This window comes from Saccoglossus kowalevskii, chromosome 2 (genome assembly GCF_978046115.1).
Source record: "Saccoglossus kowalevskii chromosome 2, keSacKowa6.1, whole genome shotgun sequence".
NCBI lineage: Eukaryota > Metazoa > Hemichordata > Enteropneusta > Harrimaniidae > Saccoglossus > Saccoglossus kowalevskii.
Window position 1 is genome coordinate 20,182,057 of NC_140642.1, and position 26,827 is coordinate 20,208,883.

General features: G+C 34.6%; 2 protein-coding genes across 2 annotated transcripts; one reads left to right on the forward strand and one right to left on the reverse strand.

The window, feature by feature from the left end:
• Window positions 1–1,758: 1,758 nt before the first annotated feature.
• LOC100370828 (kelch-like protein 28) lies at window positions 1,759–26,827 on the forward strand. Its single transcript, XM_002740798.4, has 4 exons — window positions 1,759–2,971; window positions 17,983–18,426; window positions 22,531–22,739; window positions 23,551–26,827. Exons 1-4 carry the CDS (start codon window positions 2,052–2,054, stop codon window positions 23,712–23,714), a joined length of 1,737 nt encoding a protein of 578 aa, XP_002740844.1. The 5' UTR covers window positions 1,759–2,051; the 3' UTR covers window positions 23,715–26,827.
• Window positions 8,175–9,186, reverse strand: LOC146748261 (uncharacterized). Its single transcript, XM_085495902.1, has one exon. The coding sequence runs from the start codon at window positions 9,099–9,101 to the stop codon at window positions 8,175–8,177; it is 927 nt and encodes a 308-aa protein (XP_085352028.1). The 5' UTR covers window positions 9,102–9,186.

The window sequence follows — 26,827 nt, forward strand, 5'->3', positions numbered from 1 at the left end:
ATGTAAATAAACAATGTATTTTACACGCGTTGTACACGTCGCTGTAAGTCCCATATCGAACAAGACGCGGCGCGACGACTGCCGCCCTTTAACCAAATGTTTCGTTTCCAATAAATCTGACAATAATTGTATGGTGCAGTGTACATTGATACTGAGTATATTGTAAAACTCGACGGGTTACTGCATTTATTTTGTTTCAGTACGTGAGTGAAACTTTAAAATGAGATGCTTCCTCGGACTGTAAAAAATGCCCGTACTTTCATCATAGAATAGACCATTTTCCGTTCACTGCGAGAATCACGCGTTATGCGTGAAATCGAACGTAAAAACAGCCTGAGGACAAACAAAGGTCATAGCGTCGTAGTGGCGTCAAACATCGCGTGAGATTCGACAAACGCGAAAGTATTTTGGGGGACATTTCCATGTCAATAATGTGCTGTACACATTTGATGATAGACAATTTCGATTAAAAGAGGATATTCGAATGCAATATTCCTCTGTCGAAGATCAGCCGGTCGGTGTGAGCTACGAAATAAAGAAATTCGAGTTCAAAATCAAATCGTTCGATTTTTGCGGCAGACGTTCGACGCGCGTCTTTCATGCATCTCGCGAGATCTCGCAGTTGTACGGAAAATCACCAATTAAAGCGCGGTGGTCGTCGTGCAGCGCGTGTTCGAATTTCATGTAAATAAACAATGTATGTTACACGCGTTGTATACGTCGCTATGAGTCCCATATCGAACAGAACGCGGCACGACGACTGCCGCCCTTTAAAATTACAGTATGAACGAAAACATATTTATTTTTTTATTATTGAGTTTGCTGTGCTCCATGCTGTGGATCAAATTATGATATTATAAATTAAAAATGTTTCATCGGACGCCGTAATATTCAGATGTGTGCTACAGGAAGAGCGTTTTCATGTAATCATTAATCATAGTCAAATGTATATATTAATATACAGTATCAAACAACAACACTACATATTTTACTCGTCCCTAACACATTCTTACCCCCCCCCCCCAACAAAAACGGGGGATTTCGGCCGCACGTTCACTCTGACTAGTTACAGACATGATGTCTAAAATGTGCAATGGTATAACTTAGGGCTTGATCAATCTAAGTTCAATGACAGGACAACTTACTAGGAATAAAAATATACTACATGTAAAGTCAGTACGTGTATTTGTCCGACACTAATTTAATTTGTAATCTGTCTAACACAAGTGTTTTTATTTTCTCCGCTGTAGATGTTTTTTTTTTCACCAATCTTGCAATCACCCGTAAAATGGCCCACGATTCGGCACAAACAATCACGAACGCTGGTAAGTGGACAAATAAACTTTAAGCAAAAATGATTACGGAGAAATAAATACTTTTCATGGGGTGTTGAAATATATATCTGTAAGGGCTTCCTCAAAAGCCCCCCCCCCACACTTCCCAGTTTCATTCGTTTTACTCGCAAAATTATCACTTTTATTTGTTGCATTTATCCTTAGTTTTAGATGTCACTCGAGGTCACAGTGTTGCCAGTACGAATCACTAATAACATCTTCGTCTTCAAAACTCACGCCGCCATGCAAATACGGCGAGTCTATTTTGAGATGATGAGCATCACCATGGAAAAGAGTGTAGCTTGCTTGCGCGCAGTCGTCATGGGACGACTAAAGCCATTTAGCTTAGTGGGGAGAAATGGTGATGTTTAGACATTGATACGGTGTATGGATAAAATAACACCCATGTATGCAAAATGACTGTATAAAGCAATTCAAAATAAGCTTTATTATGTTTACAGCTATATAACGTGATATCTGCGCCTAGCGATTTGATGACAACGCAAATATAGGGTTCATTAAAGCCAGCCATATTGGAATTGAAGACCGGCTAACAGCGTCTAACTTGCGTAAATCGATCTGTTTCCTTTTCGTCCATCATTCACGTTTGGACAATCAGAACGCTAACACGGTGGTATCATGCTAAATACCTGGTAGGAAGGTTTTCGCAGTTTATGGAAAACTGCCAAATCGTTTAAGGACACGAAGACAATCAGAATGGACCTGACAGAAGACGCACATAATGCGAACAGTGTGGTTTGTATCGGTGAGCTTGAGCTGTACTCGGAACATCTGCTCCATGGACTAAACGAGCTGAGGCAGCGGGAGGAACTTTGCGATGTGGTCCTCCGTATAGGGGACACTAAAATCCGGGCTCATCGCGCCGTACTTGCCAGTTGCAGCCCATACTTCAAGGCCATGTTTACCGGGAACATGTGTGAACGAGAAAAGGAAGAGATCGAGTTCAAATCTATCGACGAATCTGCCATGAAATTATTAGTCGATTTTGCCTACACGGGAAAGGTGCATGTTTCCCAAGTTACAGTACAGTCGTTGCTGCCTGCTGCCGATCTGTTACAATTGAAATCCGTTACTAAAAAATGTTGCGATTTTTTAGAGGGACAGTTACACCCAAACAACTGCATTGGTATTGCCAAGTTTGCTGAAACTCATGCCTGCTGTGGCTTGTACCGCAAAGCATACACTTACATTTTTCAACACTTCGAGGATGTAATTGAAACAATTGAGTTCTGTCAACTGGAAGGAAGTGAGGTGGCCGAACTGTTATCCAGTGATGACCTGAACGTCAAATCGGAAAAGTCCGTATTCCACGCTCTTAAAACTTGGATAAAATACGACATCAACAAAAGACGATGCTACCTGTCCAGGTTACTCCCAAGTGTTCGGTTACCATTACTGACGGTGAAATTTCTGACTCAGTCCTACGAAGCTGACCAGTTGATTCGCGACGACTACACCTGTCAAGAACTAGTGAATAAAGCTCTTAAATACCATCTCGTTGCTGAAGAGAGACTTCGCGTGTCTCCGCAGATGGAGAGAAGTATCCGCCCAAGAAGAGAACCTAAAGTCATCTGTGCTGTTGGTGGCAAAAATGGTCTCTTTGCGACCCTTGACAGGTAGGTACTAAACGCTATAAAGCACACAGAATAAAACTTTATGACTGCAGTTTATTTGAATAAACAATTTCCAGTTTGCTTCAAATAAATGTATTGTTTTATTACTAAGCTGTTATTTATGTTTATTTCAGTGTAGTTCAATTAATTTGCGATATCGTATTATTTTAATTTATGTGGGTTTTTGTGTCGTAACTACCCCACCACAGAAGAAAAAACTGTTCATATCAATTTGTTTTCCAAATTTTATAATTGTGCTTTTATTTTGATTTTTTTTCTTGAATAATTTTTTTTTCATTTTTGTTCTAAAAATTTAACACAAAATCTCTAAACATTTTCAATTAACACATGCAATAACCTAAAACATTATTTTTTCTTGATTTATTTAAACCATACTGTCACTTGTTTGTAATTAATCCTAAAGCGTTTGTCCAAATAAATTTTCCACAGAATGCCTCTGTTTAATTTAGTTGACGAGAAAAATTAGATATTCAGAAATAGTACTATTAGTACCTGAGGATTACAAAGATGGCAAAATTCAGATATAATATTAGAAATAATTGGTGTTATAGGATAACACCCCCAGGAAAGCTCCACAATACCTGACCTTTAGGCCCGGCCTTTAGAAGTCATACATGAAGCCTAATTTTTTACACACCCATGGTAGTTTATAATTCTGAAGAAATGAGGAAAATTTGTTTGTATGCAAATACATCTGTCCATCAAATATTAGGATTCATCTGAATTCAAAGTTGTACATTTCACAGCTGTGGTGGCATCGTACAAACACATTGACTCAATGTGAAAACATTTTTAGTTCGTAATAATGAAATCATCACCAGTTGAGCAGGTTTCATTCAGTTTCTTGTTTCCTTGTGATATATTTGTTTTAGCATTTAAAATTCTTGGCTCTTTGTAGTTTTGAATATGTGTTGCTTCTGTCATTAGTTAACATATATGCACAGAATGGATTAAAACTGGAGTAGTGCATATAGAATGAGTCACCATACATGTCTAGACACAGTTTCAAACTATCCAGTAATTTGTAATATTGGAGTATAAATCTGCACTGGTGTGTTAAGTCTATTCTGTCTCATAAGAAGCAGTTAAGTTATAATATTGGTTGTTGGCAAGCAATTCAATATTTACATGTATACTTCAAACAGGAAGGTTACTGGAGTTTATTGTTATGAATACATTCTCTCTCCGTTCAGCAACAAGTGATTTATTCATTGGCACGTCCCACCAGGGCCATGCTATTCTTATATTGTATGGCCGCTTGCTAGGAGTCAAGACTATATCTATCCTCGTGTGGACAAGTGTCAACAATTGCTTTAAATGGTCGTAAAAAGTAACATAGATGAATGGGTAAAAGCAGAAAACTGTAAATATGGGGACGGGACTGTTAATGCAACAATGTAATGACCCCTGCTTTGTGGTGTTTACAACCATGTATAGGTGTGTTTAACCTGTATGTGGTCTGTACATTAAGTGGTTATAAAAGCTGGCCTTTGATCTTGCCTCTAGACTGTAGCGTGTGATCTAAAATTGATGTTTGGTTCTCTGGTAATGTATGTACCACCATTTGAAGGTTACCGCAAGGTTGAACAAAATAATATTAAATAATGCTGAACATATTTACATATATATTATGCAGTTATTTACTCTAGATATAACGTGCCTAGTCATAATTGTTCCAAGTTGCTAAGGCAACAAAGTTTCTATATTTGCATGTACCTATTTGCTGGTATATTCATATGCACTGTTAAGAGTTGTACATGTGTGAGTGCTGATTATATTCATGGTTTTCGCATTTTGTTGGACATTTTGATGTTGAAAGTACTGTTCGTTTTTTATTCTGTAGACCAGGCGTCAAAACTCTGCATTGATATGACTAACTGAGGTTTAGACAACCAATTTGTGTAACTAGGGAAGTCCTGGTGTAGAAATGTGGCACTTTATTATGCCAGGTCCATGTGTGTAACCTAATGTGCTTTGTCCCACCGTCATGTTCGAATCGGTAGGTTTGAAGCGACATGTGCAACGTTTTTTAGAATATTAGTATGCGCATTGCATTACGATTGTGGCATTGAAACTTAAAAGAAAAACTCTTGTACAATGAATGAAATGTCTCTGTTCTGAAAAATGAAAATCGTTCAGTGAATCAGACATGCTATCAAACTAATCTTGTTTATTTCACAGTACCATGGTAACAACGATTCACTGCTACCACCAATCTTTGATATATCTAAACATTGATACGAGTGACCATCCTAAAAGTCTTGTCGCTATGTACGAACTAAGACTTAAGCTAATCTCGTACGTTTGCATATTGCCATAGAACCAATTGCATTAGTTCTCACATGGGAGGATAACTGACTGGCTGGCTGACTGTCGGCCATCTTGCTTTTTGAACATACTACTATATATCTCCAAGGCTTAGGGACCATTTTCAATCATATTTGGCACATACATCATACATACAGCAATACATGTTCATGTCAGTTTGTTCCATAATCAGATCAAAGATGGCCGATTGGCATCCATCTTGTTTTGTTGAAAATGTAGCATATTGGACAAGACTTGTCAGTTTTCATTCAATTCAAATTACTCAATATGAAATCTAGATCAACCTCAATTTTTTTGTGACCAATTTTGGCCGACAGAAAAATTTGTTAAAGAGCGAAATTATTGCATATACAGACAATGACAAAATACTTTTAACAGTACTGACACCCAGATACTACTATACTATTTTTTCTCCAAATTTTGCTCACGAAATAATTAGTTTTGAAACACTGCCTGGTTTTTAGAATACAAACTCGCGTTGAAATCTTGTTAATGAAGATGTTGAGTGACATTCAAAGTGCATCATTTGTTGCATGAAAGTCACATTTCCATCAAAACACAATTGCTTGCAATGTTTAGCTTGCGAGCTAGCATTGTAGAAAAAGGCAAAAGTTAGAAGAAATTACATTTACATTACAGTACTTTTACCTTAATTAATCTCTTCTTGTTAAAAAAACATCATTCACAAAAATCAATGCCAATGGATCATAATCGCTTTTACCTCTATAATAATGAAATTTACTTTCGAAATGCATTCTTTAGGAATCCTGATTCTGATTGTTTAATAACATTCTTCACCTATCAAGTCAAAGGACATTGTGGCAGGTCAACTCATAGCTATGAGTCCATAGCACTTCTTGTATGTGTATTTAGTCTTTGTGATAGTATTTCAGTATGGTAATTCTGGTACATTTGGTATCCTTAAAATTATTTTTGGATATTTCATATACAAATTATTATTGTTATTATTACAAACTCGTCCTTTTCCTGGTATTAGTAGCTCTTTGTGTTCTAAAATGTAAGGACTATAATGGCCAACAAAAAATATTTGTTATATATTTATTATATAAATATTTGTTCATACATCACTCATGACTTGGAGAAGATTGTTGGATATTCTTGAATCTTTAAAATTGCAGGAATATAGGAATTGCTGCATAAATTAAAAATAACAAAAAAAAGCATGTTGTGCAATACTGTTGATGTGCATAGTAATGAGGGTGTTACTGATATTAATAATGTACTCATTTACATACCAGGAATGCAGGAATTGCTGCATTCCTGGTAAATGAAAAAACCCAAAAACAAGCATGTTGTGCAATACTGTTGATGCGCATAGTAATGAGGGTGTTACTGATAATAATAATGTACTCATTTACATACCAGGAATGCAGGAATTGCTGCATTCCTGGTAAATGAAAAAACCCAAAAAACAAGCATGTTGTGCAATACTGTTGATGCGCATAGTAATGAGGGTGTTACTGATAATAATAATGTCCTCATTTACATACCAGGAATGCAGGAATTGCTGCATACCTGGTAAATGAAAATAAACAAAAAAACAAGCATGTTGTGCAATACTGTTGATGCGCATAGTAATGAGGGTGTTACTGATAATAATAATAATGTACTCATTTACATACCAGGAATGCAGGAATTGCTGCATAAATGAAAAAAAAGAAAAACAAGCATGTTGTGCAATACTGTTGATGCGCATAGTAATGAGGGTGTTACTGATAATGTAGTCATTTACATACCAGGAGTGCAGGAATTGCTGCATAAATGAAAAAAAGAACAAGCATGTTGTGCAATACTGTTGATGCGCATAGTAATGAGGGTGTTACTGATAATAATAATGTACTCGTTTACATACCAGGAATGCAGCAATTGCTGCATAAATGAAAAAAACAAAACACAAGCATGTTGTGCAATACTGTTGATGCGCATAGTAATGAGGGTGTTACTGATAATAATAATGTACTCATTTACATACCAGGAATGCAGGAATTGCTGCATACCTGGTAAATGAAAATAAACAAAAAAACAAGCATGTTGTGCAATACTGTTGATGCGCATAGTAATGAGGGTGTTACTGATAATAATAATGTACTCGTTTACATACCAGGAATGCAGCAATTGCTGCATACCTGGTAAATGAAAATAAACAAAAAAACAAGCATGTTGTGCAATACTATTGATGCGCATAGTAATGAGGGTGTTACTGATAATAATAATAATGTACTCATTTACATACCAATTGCATAATAATAGCTTAATGTTACATGGAGTTTTGATTCATTATTTTTAGTTCAGTACTACTGGTAATTCCTACACAAGCTGTCATTTTGATTTTAACACTGCCAATTTCAGCTAGATTCAGTGGCATGGTGATTCATACAGTGAAGTAAGAATCAATATATTTTGTTTCTTGAATTCTTTCTTGTACTCTCATAATATAATTCTGCATTTAATCTTTATGTAGCTTTACTATTAATCTTCAAATTTATGATTAAATTTGTGTTTTCCATCAGTCAGACCTTTTTGATGACTCAACCTCGCTGGTATATATATTGACATGTACATGTGTGCTATTTTTTTGTAGTAACAAGCAATTATTATGAGACGATAATATCTTAAGCTCACATCTGAGTCATTCTCTGTTGATTTCATTTCTTAAGTTAATTTACCTGTGGATCATACAAAGGAATGAAGTAGAAGCTAACAAATGTTGATTTATTATGTTTACCCACTGCCTTTGGGCACTCTCTCCATCACCATCCACTAAAATAGAAAGCATTAGCCTTGAATTGGTTTCTCATTTCCTGCATAAGCAATGGGCATCCAAATAAATAATGCTTTATAATGCTTTATTCATGTTCAGAGAGAATTCTGGAATTGTCTTTTTCTTCAAAATGTGTTCTTTATCAATTTTGAAAGCTTTGTGTATTGTACGTTGCTTCAAATCAGTGCCTGTTGTGAAGTGCTTGTGCACTATAGTCTTTCTGTCTGTCTGATCGTATTTGACCGTGTCTGTCTGTCTGTCTGTTTCTCTGTTTCTCTCTGTCTGTCTCTCTGTTTCTCTCTGTCTGTGTTTCTCTGTCTCTCTCTGTCTGTCTGTTTCTCTCTGTCTGTCTGTTTCTCTCTCTCTGTCTGTTTCTCTCTCTCTGTCTGTTTCTCTCTCTCTCTGTTTCTCTCTCTCTGTTTCTCTCTCTCTGTTTCTCTCTCTCTCTGTTTCTCTCTCTCTCTCTGTTTCTCTCTCTCTGTTTCTCTCTCTCTCTGTTTCTCTCTCTCTCTGTTTCTCTCTCTCTCTCTGTTTTTCTCTCTGTTTCTCTCTCTCTGTTTCTCTCTCTCTCTGTTTCTCTCTCTCTGTTTCTCTCTCTCTCTGTTTCTCTCTCTCTCTGTTTCTCTCTCTCTCTGTTTCTCTCTCTCTCTGTTTCTCTCTCTCTCTGTTTCTCTCTCTCTCCGTTTCTCTCTCTCTCTCTGTTTCTCTCTCTCTCTGTTTCTCTCTCTCTCTCTGTTTCTCTCTCTCTCTGTTTCTCTCTCTCTCTCTGTTTCTCTCTCTCTGTTTCTCTCTCTCTCTGTTTCTCTCTCTCTCTCTGTTTCTCTCTCTCTGTTTCTCTCTCTCTCTGTTTCTCTCTCTCTCTGTTTCTCTCTCTCTCTCTGTTTCTCTCTCTCTCTGTTTCTCTCTCTCTGTTTCTCTCTCTCTCTGTTTCTCTCTCTCTCTGTTTCTCTCTCTCTCTGTTTGTGTCTTTCTGTCCATGTCTGTCTGCCAGTGTCTGTTCATTTGTCTGTGAATCTCCAAATTGTTATCTCTAAAATCACAAGGACTATTGTTTGAAATATTCAATGTTATGAATATGCACAAATTGCAGGTAATATTTGATAATTTCTGAATTTTTGCATGTTTGAACACCATTCTGAAACATTACAAATGAAATTTGTGCAAATAATCAAATGGAAAGCAAAAAAATGATAGCGATATCATTCAAACACGTTGAAAATCTTTGAAAATTGTATGTTTAGTAAAATGTTCCATCAATTTGCAAAAATTCGGACCGTCACCTTCACATAAATCATAAGACTGAAACGTAACTTGAGGAATGATTTTAGAGCACAACATTAAACCTAAAACTTTATTATCACTGTACTTGTAGCTAATTGTACGCTGGGTGAGTTCATATTACACACGTCTTCATTTTCAAATTCGATACATGGTTTAGAATAGGAACAATCAAAGGATTTTGTGGTCCAGTGAAGCATGTATTGACCATTGCCACACTACAGATGGTTGCTATGCAGAGAACTCTTTTTCAAGTGTCAATGCTCACCTGAATATGGACATTTGTGCCTTTGCCCTCCAAAAAACACTCCTGGACAGTAATAGTTTAATAAATTGTACTGTTTTATGCTAATAAAATAATACTTTCACCGGTTTTGATGTAGTACCCCCTATCCAAGGGGTCCCATTTTAAGTGCCTTAGTACAGCAACGTAAGAGGACACAAAACAAAAGATGTGAACACACAAAACTTCGGTCCTTAAATGACAATATTGTCATTATTTGACAGCAAAGTATGTGTCATCATTTGCTATTGTCTAAAATCTAACTGTGTAAATAATATTCATATTTGAACAGCTACAGTTTAATTAGCATATCAACAACTTCATCCAATCTTTGACATCCATTTGGGAGGGGATTTGGAAAGTCTTGTGACCATCCATCTCCAAAATGACGATTAAAAATAAAATGTCTTTTCTCCCCCATAATTTATGACAATTGATCAAAAGATGCACTTGACCAATGGAATTGGTTGTTCTGTGGATCTGTAGTCGTCATGTCATCTGGGAGTGCTGTGTTTATCATGTAATGAAGTGTACATATCCAGAACTGTATGGTTTTCATAATTTTGAGTAAATATTGATATTTCAACTGTTCTCAGAGGAAAACCAAAAATTATTTTTGAATGCGTCAACTGAAAGCAAAGTGACTTGATTCTCCATTTAAACCCCTTGTATAATACTTTGGCATAAATAAGCATCTTGACAAATGACACAGTGTCAATTTAAGTTGCACTGATTTCAATTTTGACGAATTGTTTAATTTCCTGCAACATGAATTAAAAATCTGTTTCCATTTTTCAGAGATGAGAATTAATGCACCTGAGACTATTTTTCTTTACAGTGCAATTTGTTTACTGTCAGCAAGCAAGTATTAATTCTATAAACCTTGGTTTTCCCCTGTCCTCATTTCATTCAAAGTGCCTAAAAAAAACATTATACATTTCGATATTAAATTTTTATAATGTTTCTGTTTAAAAAAAAAACATTTTCTCTGACAGGCTTCAGCAAGATTAATTAATTTTTCAAAGCTATGTCACCAATTTGTTTTCATAATTGCTAAGAACCCATTTTTTTCCCCAACCTTGGCCAGCTCTGTTAGTATAATAAAACAAATTGTTTTAATTATATGGTAGTTTCATTTTTGTGTTAACACATAATTCTATAAAATGCTTTGATTTAAAAAAACAACAACATGGAATAAATCCATTTGTGTATAACTGGTTCAATGTCGTTTTATTCAAAGCACTTTGAATCTAAATACCTGCGTCAGCAGTAACCTAGAGCGTGCAGTCACTGTTGACCCTATTCATAATTTCTCTTCTAAATTTTTTTTTCCCTTTTCATAAAATTTTCTTGTTAGACCGTTTGAATGTTATTGTTGGATATTGTTCTATTTTTATTTCAATCATTATGCAGGTTTCATCTGTTGCTTAAGGCCTTAATAACTTATTTCCACATGTTTTTATTAAAATCTCCAACAAGGCTAACCACTGTTGACAGTTGCCTAGCAACTCTAATGCATTATCTAGTACTAGCAGAATGTCCTTACCTTTCTTTAGCTTATCAAGCATTTTTGAATGCTTTAATTCACCATTGATAATTTAGCGTTAACTTGGGATGTAAGGAAAGAAAATATGAAGGGAAGTGATTTTATGTTATGTATGGTTGTGTGTGCAAAAAAACAGATTGGTTTCAAATGCATGGGTTGACCTCATATCTGCAGTTTTCTGTATTTGAAAAAGAAATAATTTTGAGAATGTATATGATATGATTATAGTGTTTTTGCCTCATTGTTACAATTTTTAGTAAAATTTCTGGTGATTTGTTCAACTACAGGGATCTCAAATTTGTTTGTTTTCTGATGCGTATCTCAAATTTGTTAGTTTTCTGACAATTACCGGTAGCCATTTTTTTGCTTTGAAAACAGAACTGCTCTATATTTACTGTGTAGGTACCCCAGGTATTTTTTTTTCCAGTTTTCGTGTGCAAAGTTCAAAATGACAAGAACTATTATTTTGGTGTTTTCTCGGTCATGTATCAACCAATTTCATTAGAAAAAGACATTATGCAATGAATATATAACATAAATATGTCAATTAAATATCACTGACTGGTTGCCATTTTGGAATAAAATAGACCTAAATCCTAAGTCTTGCAAAGGACTTTATATTTACTTAGAATTTATTTTCAGTAAAAATAAAACTGAACAAATTGTTTTCTATGTTTTACCTTCAACTCATCAAAATTCAATGCAAATAAATGTCATACAAAATGTCTTTTCAGCGAAAAAATAAATCCAGCTAAAGTAGTGATACATGTCCTCAACAGGTTCTTGATGATGGTTTTGTCAATTTGGGATTAATTTGTTATAATAATACATACTGGGTTGCAGGTGCATTGTTTTGTATATTGTTTCTAGATCTTTCTAAAAAAAATTTTGCACTGTTATTAATAATTAGCAACATTAAGTTTTCACATCTCAAAATTATAGTGGAAATAATAAGTATTGTTTATGTCCCAGCATTTTTGTGTGCTTGCTGTACATATATGATTGCTGATTATTTTAAAATATGTTGTAATATGTATCATATTTGCTCTATTTGCATGCGAGTTGTTTCTATTCTCAAAATAAGTAATATTTTAATGATTTAGTATATACAATAATTGCAGTTTGTGGTTTACATGTGCTTTTATTGGAGATGTATTTCTGAGAGGGTACATTGCTTGACACATGAGGCCGGGAACAGCCACTGGTGGTGCTGTGTACAATCAAAACCTATTTAGGCTTGTCTACGTTCATTCAGACTTGAGTGTAAAGGCCAGAAACAGTTGTTAAATTTGGTGACCAGTTTAGTATGATAGAAAGCGTGTACAGTCTTCAAATTACCACAATAGACAGAGTGGGAGTCAAAACTGAATTTACGTGATTTTCCGGTGTTTCATAATAAATGCTTTCTATTAATAATTGCACGAGTTATGCATATGTCATAACCTCGTTAAAGGTTATTAGTAATTCTAGTTCTCCAATAACTCCGGATACATTGTATGTACATGATTCTGACGATGTTACACACCCGGACAAACTGAATGTTTAGTCGTAAATTATTATTCTCATTCTTTTAGACACAGACTACTAGTATTTTAGATGGTCACATTGTGATGAGAAAGACTTCTTATTAGGGGGCAAAGATTGGTATGTGTTAGACCTCTGTCAGCATAAAAATATCCGCATGTTATTGATCAGCATCATCCAGTGTCCATCTGTCATCATTTGTATGTGTTATCCTTTTCTTGGAAACCATGTAAGATTGCTTTGATACATGATACAGGTACCCTGTTTGGATCCTTATCAGATTTGTTAGTATCGCTGTCATCAAAAAGGACACAGCAGATATATATATTCTTATTACTGATTATATTGTTACATCCTCTGCAGTGCATCATTTCATTCTCACACAGATTATTTTCATCTAGCAGTATAACAGTGGATGTTGGCGATTTCTTCCAGATTTGTTAGTTTCATGATAACTCCTAATTTTATTTTTGACTGCAAGCCTGATTCTGTATTTATTTATGACAGTTTCTCAGACATGTTTATTTCAAAACCTTTCCTATGATCTTATTTCAAGTGGGAGGGGTGGGGGTGTGGGTTTCTTTGATATTTGAACATGAATATATATTGTTGAACATGTTGACTGGAAAAATACGTTTCATTAGAGGTGTACAAATGTTTCGGCTCTATTAAAGAGCCTGAGAAATGCATATCATTGCCTTCACAGATTTGTGACCGTTAACTCTTGGAAAATGATCACTGTTAATTTCATTTTTAAAACCTCTATGCCCATTATAGAAAAATGGACCATAAGCTACGTCCCAAATATGGAAATAGTTTGTATTATTTCAGCTCTTCAAGGATAGCTCAATGTTTATACCGGAAATGTTTGTGTGAGGATTACCTATCGCTAAGGCAACAATGTTTTAAGTACATGTACCTGCTGTCGCTGTAGTACCACTGTTATTATCTAACTTGGTTGCGATGTTGAGGCATTATGTCGTTTGTGGGTGTACCAACACAAATCAAAACAAATTCACTTTGCATGGTTTTCCGACAATACAACATTTAAGGTACAAAGCCATAAAACTGACAAGAACAAAGTGGGATAGACTGTTGCATTACAGCCTGGTTTAATATTCGGTACACACAGTTTAATATTTTTTATGTCGGCTGCATCAAAGTCATTATAATACTGGAGAAAACAAATAATTATTGTAACGCTGTCCAAACTTCCAACACGTATTCAAATTCATATTATCTGCCTATTTTGAAAAGTAGCACCCATGCATTTCACATGGGTTATATTAATGTCATATCCAGTATTGTTTTTATATTACATGTACCAGGGTACTGTAAAATACTTTATTTTTGCTTGGAATTAATTTTCGCTATTTTCGCTGAAGAAATGTTTCAGTGAAAATAAAATCCAGTGAATATACATTTTGTCTAATATTTTACATTTAACTTGTTAAAAATCAGTGAGAATAAATTCCATACAAAATACTCAAACTTTTGTCACCCCCAACCCCCAACCCCCAACAGATCAACTTTAGCCAATAGTTCTATATTTGGTCCATAATTAACAATTAATATAAAAAGTAATTATATGTTTAAAAATGTCTGCAAGCCTATGAATTGATCATGCAGTTATCTCTCATTTCTAGCCATGTAACCCCTCCCCCTAATTATAATGGTTGCACCCTATGATGTATATGAGGTAATTAGTAAATTGTAATACTTATATGCATACTGAGAAAATGCGTCAATTAATAGTGGATCACCATGGAGATAAATTCATTTACTCTTTCTAGGCATTTCAAGTAAAACAGAATGCATATACGGTTGGTGGCATGACGTTATCAAGTCCTCTACTCCATGGAGGCACTGATTTCTGTATTCTTTTACCGTTATACGTACTTTGGACTGAACACAAATAATGGTAATAATAGTGATTGTCAAGTACTACAACCCTGCATAATTCTGCAGTAACCAAAGAAAAGCTGCAAAAATCCTATTCAATAGCTTAAAAAAGACTGTGCCATTGTAGGATACTAAAATGTACTGTGTTTTCCCTCAATGCTGTTTGTGGGAGGTATCAACCAAGTTCAGTCGGTTTATAAACTGAAAAGGTTGGATAAAAAAAAAATGTTTTCCTATTTGTACTTAAAAATTAGTTACTCAGACTTGAATTAAAATGGCCTTTTTTTTTCAAATGTTGTTTGCTTTTCGTATTTAACTGTTAAGTATTGGGCAGATTTCTGCCTTGAGGAAATCAACAGATACATGTATCACCTGGATTTGTTTTCAGATGTTTTTTAAAGATAATTTATCTGTTGTTAAGGTTGAAAATATTGAGGTGGTTATCCTGTGAATAAAACCTTCTTCAATAATAGTAATAATTTTTTTTGGGTCACATTTATTGTTTGTTTCCAAAACGTCACTTACCCCTACACACTTCATATACTTATTTCTGAACGCTGAAAAACACTGTGTAGATTATGCGATGTATTATTCACAAGTTTCTGTAAATAGACTGTAGAAAGTCATTCGAGACTACCGGCGCACAAAGCATGTAATTTACATGGCTCTGTACTGCCGAGATTGCTTGAGAGAGAATAAAGTATCGTGTCGCAGGAAGGGCCATCAGGTGCTGAATATTTTCTATTTATAGCGCTTGGTGAATTCATCTCATTTGACGCGGTTCAGAGTGCATATCATTGGTTGTGGCAGCTTGCTATTGTTAACCTTATCTATTCCTGCCGTATTTCATCAAAGTTTAAATATAGCTTGAACAATTATATTATAGGTAAACTAAATGTTCAATGTGTATTCACCATCTCACCTCCTTTGTTGGGTGTTGCAACAGACTCTTGGAATTGAGAGTCCTAGTTCGTATTGGGATTACAAATTTGAAAAGATAAATTTTTGTCATTTCTAGCACTTTAGAATATGATATATATGAAGTGCTGTTTTCCAATTAAGACCCGACCGCAAATGTGAGAATCGGCAAATGTGGTATCGTCAAACATTTTATTTGCAATTCTATGACAGTACCTTCATGAAATTTCATCCTACCAAATGCTCTTGATATTATGGAATTGCGATAATTGATTACGGCAAAAATTATTGTTTTATGTAATGAGATGTGAATAATATCAATTTGAATTATCAAACCGCAAAAATTACTAGCTGTCAAAAGAAAACCATTTTAGGTGTGAAAATCTCCCCAACCTCGCACACAACAAAAGAAAATTACAAGGAATTATAGAATTTGAAGAGTATAATCATTTAACACCTCAAATGTAATATTCAAATGTAATATTCAAATGTAATATTCAAATGTAATATGTTTCAGTTATTTTTTTAATAACACCTTCAGTGAACAGGCATTTACAAGAGAAGTAAACCCTGCTGCTACCTAAGAGGAAGTACCGGTAGTAGAATTGAATATTTATATTTGAAATGTTCGAAGTTGTGTGCGTATTGCAATAAATACAAAATTCACAAGATATTTTTTTGCCAATAGCCAAACATCACTAAATAGTTTTGTAACTTTGGTTGTGATAGTTTTCAGCATCTTGGGGTAATCAAGTCTCAAGTAGCACATGCTGATTCTTTTCTTAATGGCCTTTAGGTTCTCCACATTTGAATATACACTGTATAGAACGATTCTAAACATTAAACATGTGTACATTGAAGATTACGTACTTCCTCGGTTAGTTGTTTAGCATGGTCCCAAAGGAGAATTCAAACAGCAATGCATGATGGGTTTTTTTTTAGTGAAGACAATTATAACTTTAACTGTTCAGTGCATCGATGTATATCAGTAACATTTGCGAACGCTGTCACTTTGATTTTTGATGAAGTTACTCAAAATTAAAAGGATTTTCAATTAAGTTTTGCCGACAATACAACTTAAATTACAAATTATTAATTTTTGAGTACGAGATAATGTGCATTGTGAGTCATACATCCCAATATTTGAAGCAAATTTGTGAAAATTTTAGTAAAATGTGACCTTTGTAAGGTGTGATGATGTTCCTTGTTTTATTTAAATAAATATATTTAAGGCTCAATGATGAAATACTTAGTTATCTTTTCAGCTTTCTATGGTGACAACAGTATGTTTGTGTGCATCATAATAACAGTGGTGACGTGGTTACTTGACAGCTTTGCATTATCGTCACACCCTGCTTTCAAAATAAACATTACCAAAAGAACTTGGTTAATAATAGAATCACCCTAGAGCGTGTATTATTAAAAGAGAAAATGGATGGAAATCTACACATCTTTCTATTTTTGTTGGTGTCTATCAACATTTGCAGATTTTTCATAAAAGCATATTTGTTTTCAGCTCTGCTCGTACTAAGCTGGTGTCGTAACTAATTGCTGTCAATTGCCCGAATATTAAATTCTCTAAACCTATGTACCATATGACTTTCATTTTGTCATGCCTGAGCTGGTTTTCACCTGGTTTTGCTTTGGGGAGATTAGAATTTATTTTCTCGAATTGTTTTTTTCATTTTTTTAATATTTTTTTCTTTTAACCTCGAGCTACATGTGTATGTGTGCAGATCATGATTCTCTCTGATGCGGATTATTTCTATTCTGAGTCTGTGGGCTAGTCATCCATAATAGATGTATTTTTTTTTTTAATATTTTTGTGCCAGGTGCAAAGTGCTCAGATATAGTGCATTTTCCTATCTTAATGGCATATAATTTAATGAACTAACGTGGAGTTGAACATAAGCACCTGTAGACATTGACCAGGGTTTCCCCATCCATTAGTGAATATAGGTTTGTATGTTGCACACTCAGGTTGGGGGGGGGGGGGGTGACCTTTTTTAGTGTTCAGCCGCAGGCTAGGATTTTTACTTTGCATCTACGAATTAGGGGTTCTGCACACTTACCACTGAGCACAAATCCATCTCTTAGACTCACCCACGTTAAACGCTCAAAAAACGTTCAACCCTGGGTCAGTACGTCACTGACTCAAGACCAAGTTAAGCTACCTGGTTGATGCAGTGAAATTTGACATGGTGTCACAATAATGGTAATATTGGCACATGCATGTATGAAACCCTGCCATCCTAAGCCTGGCATATGGTTTCTATGGCAAATGCATTGGTTAGCTCTTAAAATTTGCAAATACTGGCCCATCTTGTCTGTTATAGTTCATTTTGTCTTTTCTTTTCAAAGTCATTGAATAGCAGGAGTTACTTTTCACCATGTTGCAACTCTTCTGATAAATTTTTTTTTTCTTCTCACAGTTTGGAAGTATACTTGCCACAAAATGACAGCTGGACCGAAGTGGCACCGCTAAGTTGCAGGCGATATGAGTGCGTTTGTGCTGTCCTTGACAGAAAGCTATATGTGATTGGTGGAATGAAATGCATCGTAAGAGGTGGAACATCTATCCGTCACCATGACAACAGTGTGGACCGGTGGAACGCTGATAGTGACACCTGGACTAACATAGGAGGCATGATCAAATGTCGTAGCAATTTAGCGGTAGCGGTATTGGAAGGGGAACTCTACGCCCTTGGTGGTTACAATGGTGAAACCTATTTACGAAGTGTAGAGAAGTTCTGTCCAAGGACAATGCAATGGAGATTGGTGGCACCGATGCTCAAAAGCCGTAGCTGTTTTGCCGCCGCCGTCTTAGATGGTATGATTTATGCTGTGGGAGGTTATGGTCCAACGTACTTAAACAGGTGAATATTTTGTCAATCAAACAATATCAGTGTCAATAATTCGTTAGTCGCTGACCAATGACAAAATTGATTTTTTTTTTTGAATATACACATACCTACAATATTGGTTGGCATGGTAGCTGGCAAACATATTCTATTGTCTGTTTCGACTCCTATCATCTGTAAATGAACTGTAATATTCCATGCTCAGTCTAAATCAGTCTTCTTTCATATTTCCCTTGAACTATTTTGTCAAGGTAAACATTTAGGATGGACGCTATCTAATTTAATATAGAATCATAATAATTGAGCTGCATCATAATTTGAGCATTTTTTTTATAATAAAATCTGCCACTTATGACTATTGTGTGTATCTCTCGTTTTAATAACATTGATATAAAATAGATATTCAATAAGCCGCTTAGGCGGCATGTTTGTTGCGTAGTGCATAATGTTTATGGCTGTGTCTGAGCTCTTACTGTCCTTTTTTCATTGATTTATTATGTTACATGTGTTTCCTACTCAATTGCCAGTCAGCACACATTTTCTAATTTGAAAAAGGAGAAGTACCCTCTATTATATAAGTCTATTTTTAGCTGTCTAGTCGTTCTGATGTTGAATCAAGCTGACACCAATAAAACTCTTGATATAGAGCCATACATTAAGTAATTACCATTGCATTTTAACTTAATATACTCTTATTTGTGGCTATTTTTAACATCATGACCCTCTATACTCAATTTATTCTTGCAATTGTGACGTTTTACATTCAATTTATGATTTCAATACTTTAGAAACTGTTTTATTAATATTTTTAATATAGCCATACCTGACTATTTTTACTTAAACTACCGAAAAATGTATTCATTCAAGTCTGTCTGTCTGTCTGTCTGTCTGTCTGTCTGTCTGTCTGTCTGTCTGTCTGTCTGTCTGTCTGTCTGTCTGTCTGTCTGTCTGTCTGTCTGTCTGTCGTTGTTGACAATCTTATGATTTCAATAACAATTTGTTTGCAAACTTTGACAATTATTTCCATCTGTATAAAATCTTGTCTATTTTCAAGCATCTCACTTTTTTGATAAAAAATATGCCTGTACAAGCTATTGTTATCAATAGACTAAACTAGCTTTACATCTATATGTCATAGTGGTTTATGTTTATTGCAGTGTTTACACACTACTTGCCTACCATCAGTTTGCCATTAGAGGTCATTGTTTTAACCACAAGATTTATAAGACAAGTATATAACTTGTACGAGCTAGAGACAAATTCATGAATATAAAACGATTAATGTTCTTGTGGCAATTGTACGTGGCTTTCATGGTAACTACATCGTACTCATTAGCACTATGTGTTGCTGGCTGTATATTGTAACTATAAGCCCTGCTATAGGCATCTGCTTTTCCTAATATCAAGCTGATCACTGATAACAGTATTATTAAAAGCAAAATGTCTACTTTTTACGACATGCCTGTTCCTGCCTTTTTCTCAAATTTTGTTTTAAGCATTAGGAGTTGTACATTGTTTAATTTTTGATGGCTACTGTTTTTATTATTCGTCATGCTGCTGTGTTTTTTTTTAATTCTGCAAAGTATATATACGTGTACAGCCTGTTGCAGTTATATCCTTTTCAGACAGTTTTAATTTAATATTTATATACGGTTCAAGCATGCTTGATATTATTATCTTGGCTATATGTTGCATCTCATTTATTCATACTATTAGTTTAATTGCTTTGAGATTATGCTTGAATTAATAGATCTATATTTGGAATTTGATTAATGTTCTCAATGTGATGTGTGTAATAACCTGTTGCTGCTGTTGTCACTGGTACATGTATCTCCAAAACCAGTGGCCCAATTTTTTTAGACAATTAGATGTTTTTACGAGTAGAGCTAATTCAAGCTCTAATTTGTCTTCGTTGTCTTGCTGTAACTGACAGGTGTGTTGTTATGGTATTAAGGGGAAATGTCTTGTGTTGTGTTGTCATTCATATTTTTCTCTTTATGACAATTTTAAGTAATATTTATTATCTTTTATCCTTGGCAATTTTTTTTATATAATTTGACCACAGTCAGCTGGCGCACACGTGATAATAAAATAAATACGATATTTACTAAATTGGGGCCGCCATCTTGAATGACGCATAAAACTAAATAAGAGACAAGTTGTGAAACGCGTTTTTCAGATTCCTACAAATCAAGACAAAAATACCAATCTTTCACAAAAATACGGTCTGTTTGAGTTGTATTAAGCCGTTCGTATGCAAGGGATTTTTCCACACAAAAACGACGAATTTGGTCGAATTTTGTTATCGGTTGGCTTAATATAATTCAAACGAACCGTATTTTTGTGAAAGATTGGTATTTCTGTCTTGATTTGTAGGAATCTAAAAAACGCGTTTCACAACTTGTCTCTTATTTCGTTTTATGCGTCATTCAAGATGGCAGCCCCCATTTAGTAAATATTGTGTTTATTTTATTATCACGTGTGCGCCAGCTGACTGTGTGTTTGACCAATTTTATTTGAATTGTTTACTGAGGCAACACAATGTACATAGTTTTTACCCCCCCCCCCCCCCCCCCCGGACAAAGTCTGGGAGGGGGGGTTGTAGTTTCGCCTTCGTCAGTCCATCTGAAGTGATTACTCATAGATGGCTAGACCGATTTTTTTGAAACTTGACAGAGTGGTCAACATGTGCACGTCAATTTATTTTCTGATCAAATGCAGGAATTTGCTGCTCAAAGTTGCATTCCCATTTTGCAAATCTGTGAGGTACCATTTTCTGACAAATATATATATACACCATCGAATATTGAGATTGTGAATGGATAATAAGAAATTAACCGCAGAATATAAAGACAGCCTCTTAAATTAAGCTAAATTTGTAAATAATAGAAATTCACCGAATTAGGAGACTTTGTTCATCCTTGAATGCTAGTTACATTGTAAGTATGTTTATAAAGAAATAAGACCCTCCACTACTTTCAAAATAAATTGTTCAAATCTTAATGACAGTGAAATATCCTATCATAACTATGAATTACATTTTATTTGTAGTCTTGTGCATATTAATTAGTTGATTTGCATGTCTATTTCCCATGCATTCGGTGGTTGAGTTGAAACAAAAATAAAATAGTATGTGTCAATGTAATGAATACCATGGATATGATTCATATGCTGTTTGCATATGTTGCTATTGTAACGTACACGATTGCCGCTAGTATTGACAGTCTTTCATGGAAATAGATTTGATGGGGTTTATTGAGGTCAGCTAATGTCTGGATGGCGTCCTTTAAATCTCTCATGAATTGTACTACCATCAACACAGTTTTATTTAAACTGATACTTCAAGTGATTTGATTCATTGAACAAATATGGCTGCTGGTTCCCATTCACACACTTTATTTGGAATTATTCTTTGCAGAGAATTTCAAGCACCAGGCTTGAATTTTTGAAGAAGGAAAAATGTATAATAAATTGATGAGACAGACTATTAGTTGCAGGGCTTGAACATTTTCTTGGAGAGAAAGTGCAATTGCTGCATATCACTTTCATAGTCATGGTTAGGAAACTATAAGTAATTATTCGATGAACGATTTATTTGAAAAAAAGTCCCATTCAGTTATTTTGTTTGACATGGTCGGTGTGCACTCTCAGTTTAGATAAGAATGTCTACGTGATAAATAAGGTACTGATTTATTGATGGATGAATGAATGGTGATTTCCTCGGAGAGCAAGGGGCGCTATTCTTATTATAATATAAAATGATTTATTATGAGAGTATGTAATGTTTACACATTTGTATTTGTCACATGTATCAATGTATTACTATATATAACATTTGCTTTGTACTCCTTTGTGTAACATGTGTCTATATTTAGATCTGCTGGTCCACTGAGTCCTCACGCTTGTATAGTTGCCTTATTAGGCGAAATAATTGAGTACGCAATTAATGTCTCGCTGAAGAACTGTAGCTTATTTTTCCCAGTCTACTGATGTTTCTTCATATTCAGTATTGTCCTTGGTATTTCCTGATACATTCATGTATATTTGATTGCATGGGCATTGTTAACTATTAAAATTACTTGTTTTTTTTATCTTACTTTTTTTTTTTTCATTTGACAGTGTTGAACGCTATGATCCGAGTCATGACCGCTGGGAGATGGTAGCCCCAATGGTGGAGAAGAGAATCAACTTTGGTGTAGGCGTGTCACGAGGTTTTCTTTATGTGGTGGGTGGACACAATGGTGTGTCTCATCTAAGCAGTGTTGAGAGATACGATCCACATCGCAATGAGTGGGTGTTGGTGGCACCCATGGATAAACCAAGAACTGGTAAGGGGTGGATGGGTATGATGGGTGTGGCAGGTCAAAAAATCGACTTTTATATACTCCCATTTGCACTGTTTATAGTAAATTGCAAGGTACCCAATGTAATTAAACAGTTGCATGTCATTTTCAGCAATTTGGACAGCATGTAACAGTACCTGCAGAAAACAATCTTATTTGCTGAACATGCTCACTAAAAAGACTTGGCATACTTTATACTGCTAGTGGTTAGGTTAGATGGATAAATAAGACTTTCCAAAAAAAAAACACTTTAAACAGTCACATCTGAAGCTCTGTTCAATGTGTCTAACAACTATGATATCAGCTGCTGTACTGTCAATTCTATATCTGTATTCTATGGGCTTTAACAAACAACAATATTTGCCCTACCATGTATTTATTTACCTTGCTGTGGTGATCAAACCATAGTTTTCATTTCCCCCCCGAGCTTGGTAGATCGAATGATAAAGTTATATATTTGCATTTTGTAGAACACAAAACAAGTTATATTTATGACTGATGGTTTTAAACTTCATCCCCTGTGTATAAACTAATCTTTCAAACCGAATGGTGTTAATTATTTTTTAGCATTCGTCGCCTACTTTTGCACGATTTTTATACTCGAATTAACATTCGCCAAAGCAACCACCCCCCTTTTCAAAATAGATAAATAAGTGGCATAAATGCAGCTTATTAAAATCCCAAATTTTATATACTGGTAGATCATTATTTTGAAGCTTTGGAGGAGGGGGGGAGGGGCTTCCTTTATGCACATTGTTGCTCAGTATACATTGAATATTAAAATTTTGTATTTCAGGTCTTGGTGTAGCTGTTCTGGATCACAAGCTTTATGTCGTTGGAGGCCATTCCGGTTCATCATATCTGAACATAGTGCAGTGTTACAATCCAATTTCTGAGAAATGGTCCACTGTTAACAGTATGTCTACTTGCCGCTGTAATTTTGGTCTTGCTGCCCTATGATGGAAGTGGTGAAAACACAATGCATGATGATTTGAACAAATTTTGTTGCTGTTTTGGCAAGTTGGGAACCAAGAAAGAAGAAATGTGATTGGAGATTTCTGTCTATATATAGTTCACTTGTTGTGGAAAGTGTGTTAACCAAATAAATGCGAAAGAAAGAGAATATTCTTTATTTTGGCTTGGTGCTGGAACTGCTGCTTATTTTACAGAATTGTAACACTCTGACAATTTTTCATTCAAAAGAAAATTTACAAATCAAATGTTTTTAATTTAAGATAATTTTTTTTCAGAAATGGTGATTGTCTTGATATTAATGTTTAACTTTTACGTGGAGAACAACAGATGCTCAGTTTTATCTTAATTTTTATATGCAATTTACGTGCAGAATTTTTTGTTGTCATATTTTTTGTTTTTAAAGCTGGTGTTCTACTTCAGTGTTGATTCACTGCTGGGTAGATGGTGGTGTGGAAAAGCCAGTCAACAGATGAAACTTTTTTTTTAATGCTTTTGTAAATATCTTACTTATGAAAGAAGTAATATTCACAGCTGACAGTCCAAGGAGAAAAGTGTGAACATACTTGGTGAGATAAGCTTATGCTAAATAATGAAATGACTTCAAATCGAACTTCAAATGCATGATTCAACTGGTTTGTGTTTGGATATTTCAAATTTTTTTTTTTTAAAATTTGATCCATGTGCATCAAAATCAACAAAAACTCTATTTTAACATTTGTGTCCCAAAAAAATTAAGGTGGCCACATTTTAATATATTTAGGGATAATTTCATTGTTAATTTTTAGACCAAATGCATAAATTTCAATTGCCACATTTGCGGAAAAAAAAAAAAATTATTGTGCATGGTGACAAAAGTTTACATTGACGTTCAGATCTTTAAACCACTTGTTGATTACAAAGCAAATGTTTCAGCTAATAAAAGACAGTTTTCCATTTACCGAGGTGCTGTGCGTGAAATCAAATGTAAAATTAAGACAAACAAAAGGTCATAGCATTATAGTGGTGTTGTGAAACATTCGTCAAACGTGAAAGTATTATTTTGGGAGTATTTCCACGTTTAATAATGTGCTTATATACATGTCTGATGATGGTCAATTTTGATGAAGTAATGATATCTCAATTCCATCTGAAAGAATGGCATTGAACTACAATTAAAAAGAAGGGACAATCAAATCATTCGATTTTTTTGTTGCAGACGTTCAATCCGTGTCTTTTGTGCGTTATCGCATATTGTGAACTATTTTTTCTTCATGCTGTTTATGCACAACTTATTGACTATTTCATGTACATTTTTTATATATGAATTTCGCTTGTTTACTTTGCAAAGTAGCTCAGTATGCTTGTGTATAAAGACAGTAACAATGACTACTGTAGAGGGGGGGGGGGCAAGTCATTGGAAGAGCACACAACAACCCCCCAACCAGAGATTCTGAAAATTCTGTTGGGTACCACTGACCAAATTTTTAGTAAATAAATTTCAAATCCTTGCCATTTTATTCACAAAGATATATATATATATATTGAAAAACTTAATTCAGAATCATATACTGGTATATGATATATATGAAATGTTAAATTGTTAATTAAAATAATCCTTGTCCATGTATTTTCTAGATCACTTCACCCTACCTCTCTAACTATTATCAGCTCGGCAGCACCATGAGTAACTCTACGACATTCAACTGAATTTTAACTCTGCAATTGATCATTTATTTTATTGTCTTAGCGATCTACTGCATTTAACCTTTTCACCACCAGTTTCCTCTTTTCTTCACAAATTCACAAAAGAGTCCTGTTTATAGTCTGCACTTTTCTTCAGTAGATTGGGACAAAAATAGCCAAATTTTTTGAGTAAAAACCAAAAATTGACTCAAATTTTGTCTGTTGGCTCCAAAGTTAGTGTTCATTTCCAGAAATATTGAAGAATATAAGGGAAAAAGTGCAAAAAAAAAAAAAAAAAAAAAAATTGTGCAACAAAGTCTGGTGGTGAAAAAGCTGTACATGATGGTGCTTTAGTTCCTGGTGAAATCTAAACAGGCATGTGAACAACTGCAGTAGTTAAAATAAATTTAGCAATAATCACTAGCTTAAGCATTTACATAAAATGACTAACGATATTTTCTCTCTCCTGGACAGCTTTTAAAAATAAAAATGACATTTCGGTTTCATTGATGAGAGTATGTGAATCTAAAATATTTGACAGCAAGACGTAATCAGATATAAGCGCGAGTACTATCCTTGCATGAAATACAGTAGAAATTGGGGGGTGGGGGTGGGGGTGAATGTTCATGTTGCATGAGGCTTTTGTTGTGGATCTTGTACGGCTATGTTTCTTTATGCCTCAAAATAGAAATTAAAAACCTGTGTGGCTGATGACTATATGTAACTGCATTTACTGTTTTCACAGAATAATGTTGGATTGAGTAGGAAATCATTTTCACTATTGACACTAAGTGCCTAGAATATATTTGTCATATGTATTTGTACAAGTCTGTTTTTTAATCTGTGCCTTGTTGAATAAATCAATGGGTCTTCGCTATACTGTAAATTACTGTCTGGTGGAGGAGAGTAGAACAAATGCGAGTTGGTATTGTAATTTATACTTTATAAAATACCATGAATGCAATAATTTTGGACAAAATAGACATAATATCCAATGGCCTACAGATCTATTTAAAATTATCAAATAAAAAATAAATTGTCTATTAAAGGTGAATTTTGATTGACTTTGGCATTCAAATTTGACGCTACATCAATATTTTACAATTATTTGGAAAAGTGAATTTGTAAATCACTACACAACATATATTACAAATTTGTAGTAGTTTCCTTGAGACATCAAAGTGATGCAGTGCCTATTTTTAGTCAAGGATATGAGTTTTATCATCTATCAAACATCACATTGCAAGATGTGCACAGATTAAAAATAGAGATGACCCTATTTTAAGTGTCTAATGACAATGAGAGCAGAAAGAGGTTCAAGTATTGCAGATAATACAGGTGATCTAGGAGATGAGATGATTTAAAGATGTATTGCTAATTGTTTCATTAATGAGGGTGAAATAAAATTCTGAAGACCTTCTTGGGATTCAAGTGCA

Excerpts from the sequence above, each read along its gene's own strand:
- LOC100370828 (XM_002740798.4), top strand. The coding sequence starts at position 2,052 with ATGGACCTGACAGAAGACGCACATAATGCGAACAGTGTGGTTTGTATC. Across the intron at positions 2,972-17,982 it reads CTCTTTGCGACCCTTGACAG|TTTGGAAGTATACTTGCCAC; the intron begins GTAGGTACTAAA and ends TTCTTCTCACAG. Across the intron at positions 18,427-22,530 it reads GGTCCAACGTACTTAAACAG|TGTTGAACGCTATGATCCGA; the intron begins GTGAATATTTTG and ends TTCATTTGACAG.
- LOC146748261 (XM_085495902.1), bottom strand. The coding sequence starts at position 9,101 with ATGAACAGACACTGGCAGACAGACATGGACAGAAAGACACAAACAGAG.